The sequence below is a fragment of the Lepidothrix coronata genome, unplaced genomic scaffold, assembly GCF_001604755.1.
Source record: "Lepidothrix coronata isolate B3197 unplaced genomic scaffold, Lepidothrix_coronata-1.0 Scaffold34, whole genome shotgun sequence".
Classification (NCBI taxonomy): domain Eukaryota; kingdom Metazoa; phylum Chordata; class Aves; order Passeriformes; family Pipridae; genus Lepidothrix; species Lepidothrix coronata.
This window is the reverse complement of record NW_016690214.1, coordinates 4,133,807-4,150,038: the sequence shown is the minus strand read 5'-3', so window position 1 is coordinate 4,150,038 and position 16,232 is coordinate 4,133,807. Positions and strand designations below refer to the sequence as shown.

The window sequence follows — 16,232 nt, the reverse complement described above, 5'->3', positions numbered from 1 at the left end:
AAGAATACATAAGCAGCACACCAAGCGCCCAAACAATTAGGAACCAGATAAAACTCCAGTAGATGGCGCTCAAAAATATCCCAAATTTGTGTCCAGAACCTCAGTGCTGTGCAAAGGGCCTGGTGCAGGCAGCTCTGTGCAGCCCTGAGCTTCTCAGGACTCAGGACAAGGTGCTGGGCTGGGCTGGCAATGTCACCGTGATTCTGGGAGACTGAGGATGCTCAGAACTGCAGGACCTGCATGCAAAGCGGGGTTCGGCAGTGACAGGCAGCTGCTGCTCACCCATGCAAAAGGAAATGGGGTTGTGTGTCCCAGTTCCCCCAGTTTCCCTCAGCACCCTGCTCTGTCACGCACTGCCATCAGTTGTCCTTACTGGCCGTGGCCTGGCTCGCTGTGAGACTTAACAGAAAATACACCTAAACCAAGTGGATTAAGAGATCTGGGTCCTATAAAAACACAGCAGAGTTCTGGAGAAGTGCTGAGACCCAGGGCAGTTGTAGAACACGACCTGCCAGGCAGGGGAATGTCTGGCTGCCCATTCCTGTGCAGTCCTGTTGTTCAGTAATGGCCACTTCAGATGGCAGCTCTAAATTTTGTAGTTCTGACTGGAACAAGCTTGTTGTATTCCAAAGGCAATTGAACAGTAATTCTTGCACAGAAGCACAAATGGTTTCACCACCACCAGGGGAATGGTTTTTATTGACCATTTAGGCCAAAAATCCAAGTGAGAGTTGATACCGTCTGATTGAGTCCCCGGTTGGTGGTCCTGGGAAATGATCTAATGCCCAGTTCCCCTGAAGTCCCACAAAGCCACTGCCAGAAGCACCACACTGTGATTTGATTCATCCCCTGCTCCGGGGTGTCCAGCAACACTCTGTGTGGAGTGCAGACCTGGCTGTCATTGCTTTATGCAAAGGAAAAAAAAGCCCTTCACCCAGCCAGGGATCAGACACGTCACAGCAGCAGTGGTAAAAGCCTCCCCGAGCTGGTTGCCAACGTGCTTCAGTCCTGCCTGCAGTACTTACCTCTGCTGTAGCATCAGTGTGAGCCAAGCACGTATGGGCACATGGATTCTGCCTCGGGCTTTTTTGTCCCACCCTGAGCTCCAGGCTCCATGCTTTCACTTCTGGTCACTTTACAGACCAACTGTGCTTTTCCATGTCTGGAAGTAAGTTCTTCCAATCCTGCCTGGCACAATCAAGCGGCCCAGGCTACAGTGAGGAAGAGGTGGCTGCTCAGATAAGCCACCTTAGACCTCCTGATGTCAGCACACAGTGGGGCAGAACCTCAGCAAGTCAGTGACTGTGAATGCTGTGCCCAGTGCTGATGGTTTACATCTTTCACAAAACTTGGTGCTGGTGGCAATTGAAGCTATGACATCTGTCATGCCCCAGCTGCTGTGGTGAGGAGCTGAAATGCTCTGCCAAGGGAAGAAAAGCTCATTCTCTGGCTTGTTGGGGTTTTTATCATGAAAGACAAATGAAGGTGTTGGTCCTATTACACTTAGTCACTCATCTTGCAAGAGTTAAAACATGAGCAATAACTTGACCATCTCTATGATCTTTTGCAGGAGTTACATTATTGACTTCAGCAGTTTTGCCTTTGGGCAAAAAGGAAAAGGGGTGGCAGGAAGCTTTGCTTCAAGCCTGCATTTCATTAAACTTCTGCTGTACCGCTTCTGCTCCAGATCAGGCAACAGTTTTGCTCCAGATCCAGTCATTTGACTTTCTTGAGGAAAATATTTATAGGGAAATGGTTAAGGGATCAGGATGTTTCTTTACAAATTTATTTTACAAGCCAGAGTGAAGGCTGAAAAGCCCTTTGCTTGTGTGATAGCAGAGGTCATTCTTTGAAGCACCATCAGTTGGTAGGCAAAGATGAAATGATCTTTGTCTCTATCTAGCTAAAAGCAAATCAGAAGTGGCAACACAGATGGTCATACATAACATACCCCATGGAGTCCAGAAATAAGCCTGTTCACAGACTGTGTATCTGACCCCAGCTTTCTTAGCCGAGGAGCTCTTGAGTTATATGATGTGAAGTACTGTGGGATTTCAGCTCTTCCATTATATATAAGATGAGGGGAAAATGGTCATGGCTTGGTTTAGAGGAGAAGATATCTCACCACAGGAAGCCAGAGCTTCTTGTGATCAGACATTTCTTAAACCACCAGGCAGTGGGGAGCTAGTGAGCCCTGGCTTGCAAATAAACTTCCATTTCGGCTGCAGTCCCAACGTGCTTGGCCCTTCCAGCAATTATCCTGGCTCTCAGCCATCAGTCCTGGGAAGGAGCTTCCTTTGGGGGAGTGCATTTTTATGTTGCAAGCACTAGAAATAATTAGAAAATATGGGGGGCTATTTGCCCCTACGTGTAGTCAAAGAGTGTGTGCGTGTGTATATATGATCTTTTTTCTTTTTATATTTATTTTTACCAATACAGAAATTTTTAAGATATAATAAATCGGACTACTGACTTTGGGTTTAAAAATAGTATGTCTTTCAGGAGAACAGAGCTATCTCCTTTACCTTTGAGATGACGAACAAGAGGACTTATATTCCAGATTAACACTCTGAGTACCTCAGAGAATGTTTGCCATATGAGAACCTAAGCAGATTTGTCACATGTGGTCTGATAGAGGGAAAAATGGGAATAAGAAGTCTTTCTGTCCTCTCTGCATTCTGCCCAATGCCTATGCAGTATTTGGGGATGCCAACTAACCAGATGGACAAGGGGTGGCTGGGGTGGTCTCAGAGAACACACATTTCAGTGTGCACCGTGTCAGACACTGAGCCCAAGCCTGATTTAAGGGTGATTTGGGCTCCCCTGACTCACCACCTAACGTCCCAAGAGCTTGTCCTGCAAAACACCGAACTGAGGTACTGTTCTCAGGCACAAGAGGAGAAAGCCATCTGCAAACCACTTCAGGCTCATAACTCATGTTCCCCCACCAGTGCATTTCCCTCTCAAAGCAGTAAAAGTTGTTCAATGAACCTTTTGTGTTCTTTTGGGGGGGTCTCAGCAAATTCATATACCTGCCTGCTTTGCACTTTTTCACTGTGTGAGGCAGCCCTCGTGCTCTCTGCAGCACAGCGAGCGTGCAGGGCGAGAACAAAGAGCAGCAGGCGGCGAGAATGTGACACCGTCCCTTCCCATGCGGCTCCTGCCGCAGCTCCGCCGGCTGGATGTTATTTTAGTGGCTGTGCATCCCACCCATGCGCTGCCGAGGGCCCGGGAGCCGCTCTGCTGTGACGCCTGGTGAGCTCGGAGCTTATTCATGTTCAGGAATGGGAGGGTCAGGGCCATCGACACACACCAGCATCCTGCTGCCTATTATTTCCTGCCAGCGCTGGCGTCGCACCAAGCCCTAACATGACAGGTGGATGGAGTTCACAAGGAAATAATGTCATGGGCCAGTTTTCCAGGAAAGCTGTTAACTCTATTCACAAACTCGGGCCTTCAGATTGAAAGGGAACGTGGCTGAGAAGGGCTGCCCTGCAGTTATTTACCCCTTTTCATAGATAATTCACTGACATCTCTCACTGCAGTTCAGAAATCTTTACCTCTACACAGCACCTACCTCTGGAAGAGCAGACTGTGGCTGAATGCCTTATAACTCACAAAACCAGGGGGGCACTGCATTTGCAAATCCCAAATGGCCATTTGATTTCAGTCAGACTGTAAAAGATGATAAGAGATTCTGCCTTTTGCTGAGCTAAATGGTTCCTGGGAAACAGAAAACAAACACGAGGTGAGATCTAAGACTGATGTTAACCTGGGGACTTCAGGCATATTATAAGAATGAGAGTGAGGATATAGCCAAGGATGTTGCAGAAACAAGACTTACATATTTTTTAAAGTCTTTGTCTTTCAACAAGGCACTTATGTAAAGCTTTACTATCCCTCCACGTCTTTATGCATAGTCCAACATCTGCAGTTGTGTGATCTTCCCTCCTTTTTGTCCCTGTTTTTAAAGTTTAATACCCTTTTTCTCTTAGTCTAGAAAGCACGGAAGAAGAGTTAAGAAAAAAAGCAATCAAACAAAAAAAAAAAGCATTTTTCAAAAATGCCATGTTTGCCACAAATGCAAATTTTAAGATGCATAGAATCAGGACAATAGGACTCCAACTGGCTGCTCAGAAGAGGAAGGATTAGGTCCTGTGTCATGTTAATAGTGACATCAACAACCTGAATAAAAGCCAAAAATTCAAGTCGATTCTGCAGTTTAAGACCATTGTTCTCCCATATGGTTTAGCCTGTAAGATTTAGTCTACACACAGATTTCTGCCAGGATTTATATTTTTTTGCATCATACAGTGCAATTCTTGATATGTAATGTAATTTTATATATAGAAGCCCTTAGTAATTGGCAAATATTTATAGTGATATAGCTAAAATGTCCTACAAGCTAAAGGCATCAGAGGTACTGGAAATATAAATGCACAATGACAGCTGCTAATACTTAGAGGTGCTGGAAATATATATGCAAAATGATGGCTCCCAATATTGTTCTGCTCTTCTTATTTTGGAGCCCATTTTAAAAACATTTAAAAACATTTTAAAAATTAGGTGGAACCTGCTAATAACATACAACAACTTCCATCTCAGATATTAAAGGAGTGGTGGCCCTGGATTTGACTCTGGATAAGCAAAGCTGAGACAAGAATAGGGGATATTCCAGAGGGCTTGTTCCTGGCCTGACCCTTCCCGATCCTGATGAGACTCTCAGGCCTGTCTTGGTTCCACACTCCGAGCCTGGTTCCTGTTCTGAAGAGCTGCAGTAATACTGTACATTCGGTGTTTGGTAACAGGAGCTCTCCCAAGTGTCCCAGGCAGAGAAACTTAATTCTTGACACAAGTCCATGAAACTAACCTTTATCTCTCTCTCTCTCTCTCTTCTTTTTTTTTTTTCCAAACCTGGCAAATTACGGTGTTAGAGCCACAGTCACGTACAAAACACGACACGTGAAGTGACTGGGGAATCGTAAATTGGGCGTTTTGACTTGAGCAAAATCCTTAAGCATTGTCATACCAAACCGATTATTATTTTAAAATACTGTCCCAGGCTATAACTGTCTTTGTGTACAATAGCAATACAGGGTGTAGTTACAGACACAATTTCCTGTGCTTGGGTTTTGAAATTATTATTTAAGATCGCGGCAACGTTTGCCCGGCGCACCAGCGCAATTCCTCTATTAGATAATTTTCTATCCTTGTGAGGGCAATTTTGCTTGCACAGTCCTGCCAGGGCTTTCAGGAAGGGAGAGACAAGCAACTGCGACAATAAAATTTGCATCAGCTCCCACCCAGCCTCTCCCAGAAATATCATTTGTCGCATTCAAAGCCTTTTCACACCAGAAGGGAAGGTGTTTCTGGACTGGAAAGTCACTGTGATCTCCCCAGGGCTGCATCCTTCTGCCTCCCAGATTCCCATGGGAAACACCAAACAGCAGTTGTGGAGTTCCAGTGGCTTTGTATCAAAGACTTGGTGGACTTGGCACACAGGCATGAAAACCCAAATCAATCCAGATTAGGTCATTAGGGTTGCAAATTTGAAGCAGAAATTTTGCTGGTTGTATCCAGTTTGAGGGGGCTGACCCTTGTAAAAGCACTGTCAATGTGCTCCTGTCAAAAAAACTTCTCAGATCTAACAATATCACCAGACTCTGGGAAAAAGGAGGTGCTGAGCCTGCACACTGTGCTCACACAGCACCTCCCAGAATGGCTGGGCTTTAAAGGCCAAAAAGGATGTGTTGTTCCTGTGTTGGAACCAGGACAAGGGGTGCTGGGAGAGAGGATAATAATGAAAGTGTCTGAAATATGTAGATTTGCAAGACTTTGTGAGACTTGTGTTGAACTCATCCTTGGCCATTCAGAAAAGATGCTACTACTGCTTCAGATTGTTCCAAAATCGATGCACACAAATCGTGGTGGAGAAGTCTGTGACAGTTTCTAAGACCATGTGACCATTCAGGTGATGAAACCCTCTGAAAACATCTTCAACAGCATAAGGTCTCTGACTAAACTATTCACAACCTCTTGCTCCTGCAGGACACCAGAAACAAGTGCTGGGATTCTCCCCAATAAAGTTACTGTTTTGCTTCTCTGAATAAAGGCCAAACAAGATTGAATTCCTGCACAGACTTTCACTCAGTGCTTGATATGAAGATGCCTGTGCATGTACCTTCTCTCTCTGGGATACAGCCAATGCTACTGAGCTCAGCAGTGTGTGCTCTGGCAGCCCCATATCACCTGGAGGCCTCCCAACCTGTCAGTTAGAGGGTATTATGGGACACCACGTTGTACCTGAAGCTTTGCTGTGCCAGGGGATCATGTCTAGGGTCATGCAATGCTGCCTGTCACTGCTCACACGCTGCTTAGTGCCTGGGTGCCCCACAATTAGCACGGCAGAGGGTGGAGCAGGAACTCTGCTGTGTCCTTGTATGTGCGCTGCAAATATAAAAGAGAGCAGAGATAAGGGAAAGGAAAACTTCTGTAGTAGTAGCAGAGTGACTCTTACTCACTCTTATTTACCCTTCCTGAAAAAACTGCTCCCCAAACCCCATTGTCTCTGTTCCACTGAGTCTGGTTTTATCTTTTGACTTGGAGCTGAGCCTCACCTTGTTCCTCTACCTTCCTGCCACAGCAAGCTCAGCTGTATCACAGCAGTGGAGAAGGGAGATGGGAAAGGCTTGAGGGAGGAATGGGCTGCTCTTGCTCTGGGCTCAGCCTGGGAATTGTGGGCCTGAGCTGCCACACATGTAGTGGAAATCGTTGCATCTCTATAGCCCTTGCAATTCTCTCCTCGGCAGCCCCCCAAAATTCCACTGAGGAAAAAAAAGAAACGAGGAAGGGGAAGAAGGAGTCAGAAAAACTATTGTGTTCCCAGGGAGGGGAAAAAAAATAAACAGCCCTATTTAACTTATCCAGCTTTGCTAATGTCAATCACTTTTCTCATTTTAAACAGGAAAGACACCACTTTAGTCCACCTGTTCCATTATTTATCATGCTATGCATTTCCCATGAATTGTCACTCATGCAAAACCTGTACATCGTAAGGGGACACCCTAATATTTTTAATGACCTTAAGCAAAGTGATTGACACTAGACACCGGTGTCAGATGTTCTGGTGACGCAACATGTTCTCCTAGCAGCAGGAAAGCTTCCTGCCGTGATTAAGTTTGGGGCTATGGAAGTGCTAAAATGTGTTGTCAGCTTTCCTCTGATGCAAGTGATTTTATTATAGCGTCTGGTAACCACGGAGTGTGGCAACGCAAATACTGACCCCAAACATCCCCTCCCCGCACATATAGGCCTGCTCTATTTAAAAACACGGAGTGCACTTTGCAAATCCGGGGATAAGTTATGGATGTAACAAGCTTAAAGCGCGGAGGGCAGAGGAAATGGCGGCACCTGAGCCAGGATGCCTGGGCGGTTTCGGCAGGAGGAGCGCGCGGATCCGGGACGACCTGCGGGAGGAACCCCCTGCGGCACCTGTTTGGCAGGTGTGCTCTGCAGGGACATCACCACAGCCCTCGTGGCTGCCAGAGCCTCCGGAGGGCAAAGAGGAGGCACGTTAGCACAGGCCTTGCTCACTGTGGCAGTGGAAAGCAAAAATCACATCCAGCCTTTTGGAGTCTGGAGATAGTAAGGGGGAAGAGGACTTCGTGCAGCTCCTCTGGCTTCTGACACCCTCACACAGGCCAGGGTGGAAATCTGTGACTCAGCTCATTTGTCCTTTAAGATATAGACAAAAGAATCAGGTTCTGGTTTGCTTCAATTTGGGACCAGCCCCTCAACAATTCATTAATTGAGAAAAGCTGGAAGATCTCTAGAAACAAGAATTACAGAATCAGCATCTCAGACACACACGAGGGACACCTGGCACCTGCTTTTCATAAAGATTCGTAATCCCAAAGCTCAGTCAGCAAACACCACACACAGCTTTGTTTCCATGAGTAATTATTAATAGTTGTGTTTCAAACTGACTGTGCCAGTGTCTGCAGAACTGACTGCTATGATTTTTCAATAACCGAGCTGGTATGCAGAGGGATGGGCTATCAAACCAAAGTCCACAGGCTACAGAGATTTTTGGAAGAGATCAGCAGTGCATGTGTTCACAGTTATTGTCACAGGGGTTGTTCTACAAAAATAGAATCATAGAGCAGTCAGAGTTGAAGATACAGGCTATCTTGATAGCAATAAAGATTTTCTAAAGGTCTAGCAGCACTGAATATTATTTTAATGAAATTTACTTTTTAATTTTATAGCAAAATAATCAAAAGTGCTAAACCTGACCACTTTAATTTACAAAAAAGTCTCATGTTTTAAGCTATAATCATACCTCGTTATTCAGGTTAGACAATATAATTACACATTTCTACTTATTTCTATTCAATAGGAAAAAAAAATTAATATTAGTTGGTTTAAAAAAGGGGAAAAGTACCACAGATATTGTGAAGGGAAAGTTACATAAAATATAAGAATCAGCTTATTGAGCAAACTGCAGTGTGTTCTTATTGCCTTCTTTTTTTGTTTTTGTTTGTTTGTTTGTTTCTGAGCTACAGTTTAAGTCCCAGATACTCTGACCATAAGCTTGTAGTCACTTCAAATGCTGTGACTTCTCCCTTGGTCAAATGTCACAGTGTGTGTTTAAGGAGATCTCTGGCATGTCAAGTCAGTTCAAATTATTTTCTCAGTTCCCACAGGTTCCCTTTCCAACACGATCAGCATGTTGGAGAACGCAGTTAGGATGGTTGCAGTTATGATGACCAAGTTTTCTGTGAAGGAAAAGTGGTTTTTCCTCCGTCTTGGAAAGAATCGCTACCAAGTCTGCAGTAAGAAAATATCAAGAGCACTTGCAGAGTTAAGGGTATTTCTTAATCCATTCCATTTCCATTTCCACTCATTTCCACAGTTAAATTAAAACCTGCAATCTCTCCCACTGATAAATAGCCAAGCTGACTTACAAAGGCTCTGCCTTCTGTCCAGCCTTCTCCTGGTTGTCTTTAACCAAACAAGGTTCGCTGATTTGCCACGAGCGCCGTCTGGCTCTCCCGCCTCTTGGCTTTCTTGTTTTGCTGCCTGATTTTCCAGCACACTGCGCTGGAAGCCAGCAAAAGGAGTCCTGATGACAGGAGGACCAGCCCAAACACGGAGATGATGGATCCATGGGAGTTGAAGCTGTATGCCACGGCGGTGACCACGATGCCGGCTATGAGGATGACCACTCCGAAGGGCACCGTGCAGCGGTAGCAGGAGAGCTCTGCTCCCCCCGTGGCTGCCGTCAGCTGGCACTCACTGACCAGGGGGATGGTGGTGACCACACAGTCATTGTTGTTGCTCTTCTCCGTGGTTACAGAATCAGGATGCTTTGGGGAGCCCAGGATCTCTTTAATAGGTTCGTTTGTCATCTTGGTTGCCTTGAGTCGGGCAGTTCCTAGGCTAGAGCAGGCTCTGCTGAGCTCGGGCGGCGCTGCGGAGAGAAGAGCACGAGTTCAACCAATAATTACCAATTACTGCTCTGTGACACATGGGTGATCCCAAGAAGAACTGTGATCCCACCTGGGATCACAAACAACCAGACACTCAGAACCCACAAGGACTTATGCACAAGATCAGTAGTGACACTACTGGTCGTGGAGGATTAGAATCAAGTAGTCATCCATACATGCCTAAGTTCTAGAAAGAACAGAGTCACAGACCAAGACAGACACCAATCTTGAAGTGTTGTGAGCCAAATCCTATTTTAGGTTACATCCTGAAGTCAGCATTTCTGGATGTAATTTAGATTTCAATGGCATCACATCTTCTCACACAGAGGTGAAGTTCACAGTCTGTTTTGATTTTTGCTCACATGCTTTTTCACACTGTTTCTTTATATATACACCTAAACACACACGTTACATGGATTTGCTCCAGCGCACATCACAGTACTGTGGGCAAGCATGGGCCCAGCAAAAACCAGGATGAACAGTGAGCCTTTTCTCAACACAAGTGCTACTTAGGGAAACAATTCAAATGGCCATGACAAAGTGTGGATGTGGGGGGAGTGGGGATGCAGAAAGTTCCGTGCACTGAGCTCAGTTCAAAGCTGGTGAACCTCCCACTACAGCAACTTCAGTGCCAGCCTGACAGCTTGCCATATACACTGGCTTCATGCAAAAGCAATGAAACCATGAAACCACATCCCTGTAACCGTGTGGGAGGGAGTTTTATATTCATATTCACTCCTCTCAGTTACAGCATGTTGTTTTCCTCCTGTCTCCATAGTGTAAACACACTCTCAGTCCTACACACGGCAAGCACAGTTTGACTGCATCTGCATCATGAGGCAAATACCTTCTGGCTCCATGGAGCCAGTGTGTAACTGGAGTCCACCTGATCAGGGGAGGATGAGCCCACGGCTCTGCACTGTTGCAGGCTGCCTTCACAGCCCTTGGCCCTCTCACTGGGGCTCTCGTGGTGTGGGGCCACCCTGGGGCCTGTCAGTGACCTCTGACAATGCCAAGGCTGCCACGGCTGTGCTGCATTAGAGCAGTCTCTGTGCTCAGTGCACCCCAACATGTGCAACAGAGGCTGGAACGCTGAGGAACCACTAATTCTCCTGCTGCAAATAGCTCCCTCCACCACTCTGGTGTGGGCTGTGTAGCTTTTGCTTTCATGACCAGCATGATATGCAGCTCAGAGAACAAGGAAGAGCGTTGGCAATGCCGTAATGCTTTTATCACTTTTATCACCTTCACATCTGTGACTAGGAAGTTAATTGCCAGATACTTGTATTCTCCTTTTCCTTTCCCACCACTCCACCCTTGTTGCTAAGATATATTCGTTCATTGTGGAGAGCCCTTGGTTTTATATCTCAGCACCTCCTATAACTGACCATGGGTTTTGAGAGAAAGAGGATTTCACTGCTTTTAAGCACAGGCACAAACAGGCTTTATGCTGTTTGTATCTGAGTCTCAAGCCCTCATGAGAGAAGGACAGTTCAGATCTGGTTTGCCAAAGCTGTTCTAGTGCTCTTTGGAGGAGTGCTCAGCACACAGCCACACAACCCTGAGCACACACTGACAGCACCAGGGGCCACGGGCACACACCAAACACTCGGAACACCAGGAAAGGCTTTTTCAAGTGAGGGTGGTGACTGAGCAGGTGGCCCAGGGAGGTTTTGGAGCCTCCATCCTTGGAAGTATTCCAAAGCCACCTGGACAGTCCTGGGCATCCTTCCTAAGGAGACCCTGCTCGAGCAGGACGGGGGTGGACCAGACAGCCTCCAGAGTCCTCTTCCAACCACAACCATTCCATGATTCCATGAGTTTCTGTCAGAGTACTTGCTGCCTCCAGGGGCAGGAAGGAGACTTGTTCAGTGCTTATCAGAAAAGCAAATATATCTGTGCTGACACCTTAGATATCCTAAATTCTCCCAGGTTCTGTTGCTTTGTTCTTTGAATCACAACATGATTAAGTACCTTTTATATCAGAGAGGAAGAGCCCAGGAAAGCCATGGGTTTGCTCTAGAGTGCCACTGATCTGTTCCCACAGGGATCTGAGCCCAAGTTCTGCATTTTCAATAATGACTTACGTGGCAGTGGGACTTACACTGGTGCCATCATGTTGCTGCATTATTTATCTATAAAACACTACAGGAGTTCAGCACAATATAAGAATGTGGCCCCCAAATGTCACCTTTTTCTTTGATCTTACCCTTAGTCACATTCAATTAGTTTAACATATTATTAAAGCTGAGGTAGGAAAAAAATTAACAATTTTCCATATAAAAGATCTACTAGTACCAATACACTGTAATAACTTCAAAAGTTCAGATACTCTAAGAGTCATAGAAATAGGGAAAATTCTTAATAACTTGAAAAGGCTTTGGATTAGGCTCATGATAAACACTAATATTCTAAAAAACTGCAACATTCATTCAAAGTGTATTTACTCCTGTCTCTAAACTCATTGTCTCTCTGCTTCAGATACATCCCCAATGAGCACTTAAATCTCTTAGATGTCTTGTACAGACACTTATGAAGAACGAAGATATGTTTATACAGTTAAAACTAACAGGAATTAGAAAAAAAATCCTCTCAACTACCAAAATTAAGTCAATGGTAAAATACCTGTTGACTTCTGAGGAGCACAGTTCTTGCACGAAATAGGATGCAAGCAGACGGGCATTCACACAAAACAAACAAACAAGCCTCTATTGAAAGCCTATTAAGTTAAATAAACAACAGAACCTATTCAAAGTGTGAGTAAAGGTATTCAGCCCTAGAAAAAAGGGCACTGGATCCTCATTGCCAGCAAAGTCAGTTCTGACTTACGCCAACAGGTGATTTGGTTCAAGTTTCAGGGTAAGAAATTTAGGCAAAGATAGCCGGCAGCACCAGCATCCTCTCACTAATCATACCACAAGTACTGCCTTAAGGAGCTACTTGGGGTTGAAGGAAGAATGTGCTTCTGTGGCAATCCATGGCCAACACTGGGTAATGGGGAGAGGAAATTTTTAGCCACTAATAATTCTAAGTTGAGATTTACTGAAAAGAGGTGAAATCCATCAGCATGCACACCTACCAGCTCCATGAGAAATCCATGGGAACAAATCCTTGTCTCAAAAGCAGAGGGACACTGCTGAAGATGTCTCTTTGTGTCAGTTGAAGGCAGAGTCAGGCAGCAGAAAGAACTGCTTCAGGCTTTGAAGTGTCAGATGAATGATGAATTGGAGATGACAATATTCTAGCATGGAAGTTTCCTCCTACAAGAAAAGTTGTTGGATATTTGTCAGCTTCTTAAGAATAAGACTCCTGCTTGGAAAAGCTCCCACTGTATGCTGACTCCTGCTCCCAACCTAACGGCAGCAGGAGATGTTCTCCCTCTGGCTCTTCTCTTTTCTTGGCAGCAGCCACCCATGTCTGGCCCTGAGTAACATTTTCCTTTGATGATGTGACGTCTCGATAATGAGTATCATAGCCCAGGCAAGTCCCCCAGAAAGAGCTAGGCAGGAAAAGGTAATGCACATGAACTTCTGCAGATAAAAATCTCGTTTAACCTCATTTCTATTGCTCACTTCACCTCTGTGAATAACAACTCAGAATACCTGGGGGTTGGTGTCTTCCATGTGTCCAGTTTCTTTGAGCAAATCACTCCATCTCCTGACTCCATGAATTGACCATGACAACACACTTCCACTAAAAAGAACCCTTTTAAAACTACCCTACTATAACAAAACCTAAGTAATATGATCCCAAAAACTCTTCTCAGAAAAAAAGGCAGACTAACAGAGTCCAAGAACCCACTGTAATAAACATAACTCCGTAATATTTATTATTGTTCATTTCTGTTATTATTGGATTTTTTTAAAACAAGATTCATAACTCAAAGAGGGACAAGGTGGAATCTGCAGCAGGGCAGCGTGAGGACTGCAGAGAGCAGAGCGATGGAAATTGTTATCAACTGCAGAAACAGCTGTGAAACCAGCAGGCAGCTGGGCAAAACTGACCAAGCAGCAGAGATTTATGCTGCTAATCTTATTTGACATTCCCTTTCTATATGTGCATGATTATGGAAGATCATTTCCACCCTCAAACAGGAGTTCTAAGTGACAACGAGAGCAAATTCAAGAGAATAAGTCTGTATAATGATAAACTTCAAGGGCTATTCTCTTTTTAAGTTATTTAGACCATACTAACATTTCACTAACACAAACATTTACAGGCACAAACTGCTGCTGTTCTCAGGGGATCCTTGGAATAAACCTGTGACATAGCTAAAGTATATTTAGCTGATTATTGAACTTAGCTAATAATAAGGAAGTCTCCTTGCTTGTCTCCTTGAGTATATTCCCGTACACACCACCTAGCAATTAGTTTAAGTTTCTGAAAAGTTTGGAGGGCAATGCAGGAAAAAAACCCACTTTAAATAAAAAATCTAAATTGCATTAAAACAAACACACACCTCGGAAATGTACTTGCAGCCAACTTCCACTCGGATCACAGAAAGGTTACAATTGTTTGAAAACCTCTTCCTAGAGCAATTGTGCCCCCTAAGCCACTCTGCCAGCATCTTGCTTTGAAAAGATTAATTGCTCTGTCAGTTCTTTATTTGCATTTATTCTTGACTACACACAGTTTAGGTAATTTTCTTAAATTAATGTCTTTATCAAAAATCCTGACTGACAGAGCAACTTTTCAGAGATGAGATTTCTTCTTTTCCACTTCCCTCCCTCACCACAAAGCTGAGAATCAGAAACCCATGAAACCTACACACGAAGCTTCCAATATTTTAACTCGGAATCATTTCAATGTGGTGCTCTCTCAGGAGCTTCCCACATAAGGAATATCTCTGTGCAAGGGCAAAGAGATGACATTGTTCAGGCACTACAACCCTTTCCTCCTTTTTTGCATTTTACTCAGAACCAGCGGGTCACATTTGAGTTTTCTGCCTCCAGGCTCTGGACCTGATTCTCTCTATTTTGCACAACACTTCAGACACCCTTTTTGCTTATGTAAAATTCCAATAAATTTTTATAATGCTTACACTTCACACTTGGTTATGCATTAAAGTTGACTATGGAAAACAGTGTAAGGAGTCCTCCTGTACCGAGAGAAGAGCCAGAGTTCATTTGGAATTCAACAGACTATAGTAACCCTGAACACAATCCCTAAGCTCTTCCCCAGGTGAACATTCCTGGAAACACACAACCAGAATTTGTATTTACCAGACTCGAGGATCAGGCTCTAAACTACAGGGGCAGGAGGAGAACACACCACCTCCACGCCAGCTGCCTGAGCCGCAGGATGCAGTAAAATTGTCTCACCAAGTTTTTACGTAAAATAATGACCGGATTTAAACTCACACCTTTTTCGTCTTTCCGACACAGGTGAAGGGCAGGATGGAAGCCAACCAAACCCCTCCACAAACGGACTTTGTCATCTGCAAACCGCAAAACTTTCAAACGCTCCCATAACACACAACACGCACACACACCTGGGGTAAAACCCTGCGTGTCACACCCGTCCCCGAGCACCTCTGCGAGAGAGCAGGGACGGGAACAGGCGGGGAGAGCCTTGTGCACCCTGTCTGCTCGTAACCCCTCCGGGCACGGAGCGGCACCGGGAACCCCCGACCTGCCACTGGGGCAGCGGCTCCGGCTGCGGGGACCCCGAAGCTGCGAACAACCGGGAGAGCCCTTTGCCACGGCCGGAGCGGGTCCCGCAGTGTCCGAGCAGCCCCAGCTGCCCCGGAGAACCGGGATCCGGGAACCGGGAGCCGGAGCCCCGCGGGCACCGGGAGCCGGCGGAGGCGCGGCCGCCGGGCGAGCGGGTCCAGCGGCTGCGAACCGAGCCGAGCCGTGCCAAGCCAAGCTGAGCCGTGCCACTCCATGCCATAGTACAGGCGAGCGTGCCACAGTGTGCCGAGCATGCCATGCCTTGCCGAGCCGAGCCTTGCCGAGCCGTACCTTACCTCCTGGCCGCCGGGCGGGACTGCGGCGGCCGCCAGCCCGCAGGCAGCGTAAGAGGGGATGCAGCTCGCTCGCTGCACAAGGGACTGTAAACAAAGTTCTCGGTGAGAGCGAAACAATTAAGGGACCGGAGCAAACTCAGCCGCGGGCGGGGCGGCAGCGGGACGTTCTCCCGGGTGCGGGGGGGCCGGGAAGGCTGGGGAAGGCTGTCCGGGGCTGGGCAGGGCACGGAGCCGGCCCTCCTCCCTCCTCCGTGCTCGGCTCACACGCCCGGCTCAGGGATGCGCACGGCGGGGACGCGCCTGGCTCCCGCTCGGCACCGCGGGGACGCTCCGCATCGCGCCCCGGCCGCGACAGGTCACACACGCGGGGCGTGGGACAACGCTCCCCAGAGCTCCCCAGCCTTCCCCTGCCCTCCCTGTCCTCCCGCACACCCACCACCACGCGGGGTGTGCGGCCGCATCCCCGCTGGAGCGGTGCGGGTGAGGGTCACTGCCCGTCCTGAGCCGCGCCGGGTCACTTGAAAGCACAGGCCATAGCGAATTCCAGATGAACTCCCAGTTCGACTGCTGAGGAGTTACATGAGGAGGAGCACAGTTTTGGGTTACATTCTTAAGGAATAAAGTTTTGTGTATCATTTAGAAATATTTTAACTGGCTTTTCTAAGCTTTAATCGCTCGTTTCTGCGGCACATCAAATACTGCAGGGGTTTGGAGTGGATGGATGTGGGTGGGTGTTATTTTTTTTTTACCATGATTCCTGTTATTTCAGATAA

At 46.4% G+C, this 16,232-nt stretch overlaps 1 protein-coding gene across 3 annotated transcripts; it reads right to left on the bottom strand.

Moving 5' to 3' along the window:
* Positions 1 to 8,085: 8,085 nt before the first annotated feature.
* TMEM100 (transmembrane protein 100) lies at positions 8,086 to 15,913 on the bottom strand. Of its 3 annotated transcripts, none has more exons than XM_017811799.1 (3): positions 15,896 to 15,913; positions 12,571 to 12,751; positions 8,086 to 9,472 (listed from the first exon to the last, which is right to left on the bottom strand). In XM_017811799.1, exon 3 carries the CDS (start codon positions 9,408 to 9,410, stop codon positions 9,006 to 9,008), a length of 405 nt encoding a protein of 134 aa, XP_017667288.1. In that variant the 5' UTR covers positions 9,411 to 9,472; positions 12,571 to 12,751; positions 15,896 to 15,913; the 3' UTR covers positions 8,086 to 9,005. The 3 variants fall into 3 exon arrangements, with proteins under 3 accessions (XP_017667288.1, XP_017667287.1, XP_017667286.1); XM_017811798.1 differs by lacking the exon at positions 15,896 to 15,913 and adding an exon at positions 15,455 to 15,633; XM_017811797.1 differs by lacking the exon at positions 15,896 to 15,913 and adding an exon at positions 15,460 to 15,633.
* Positions 15,914 to 16,232: the final 319 nt, after the last annotated feature.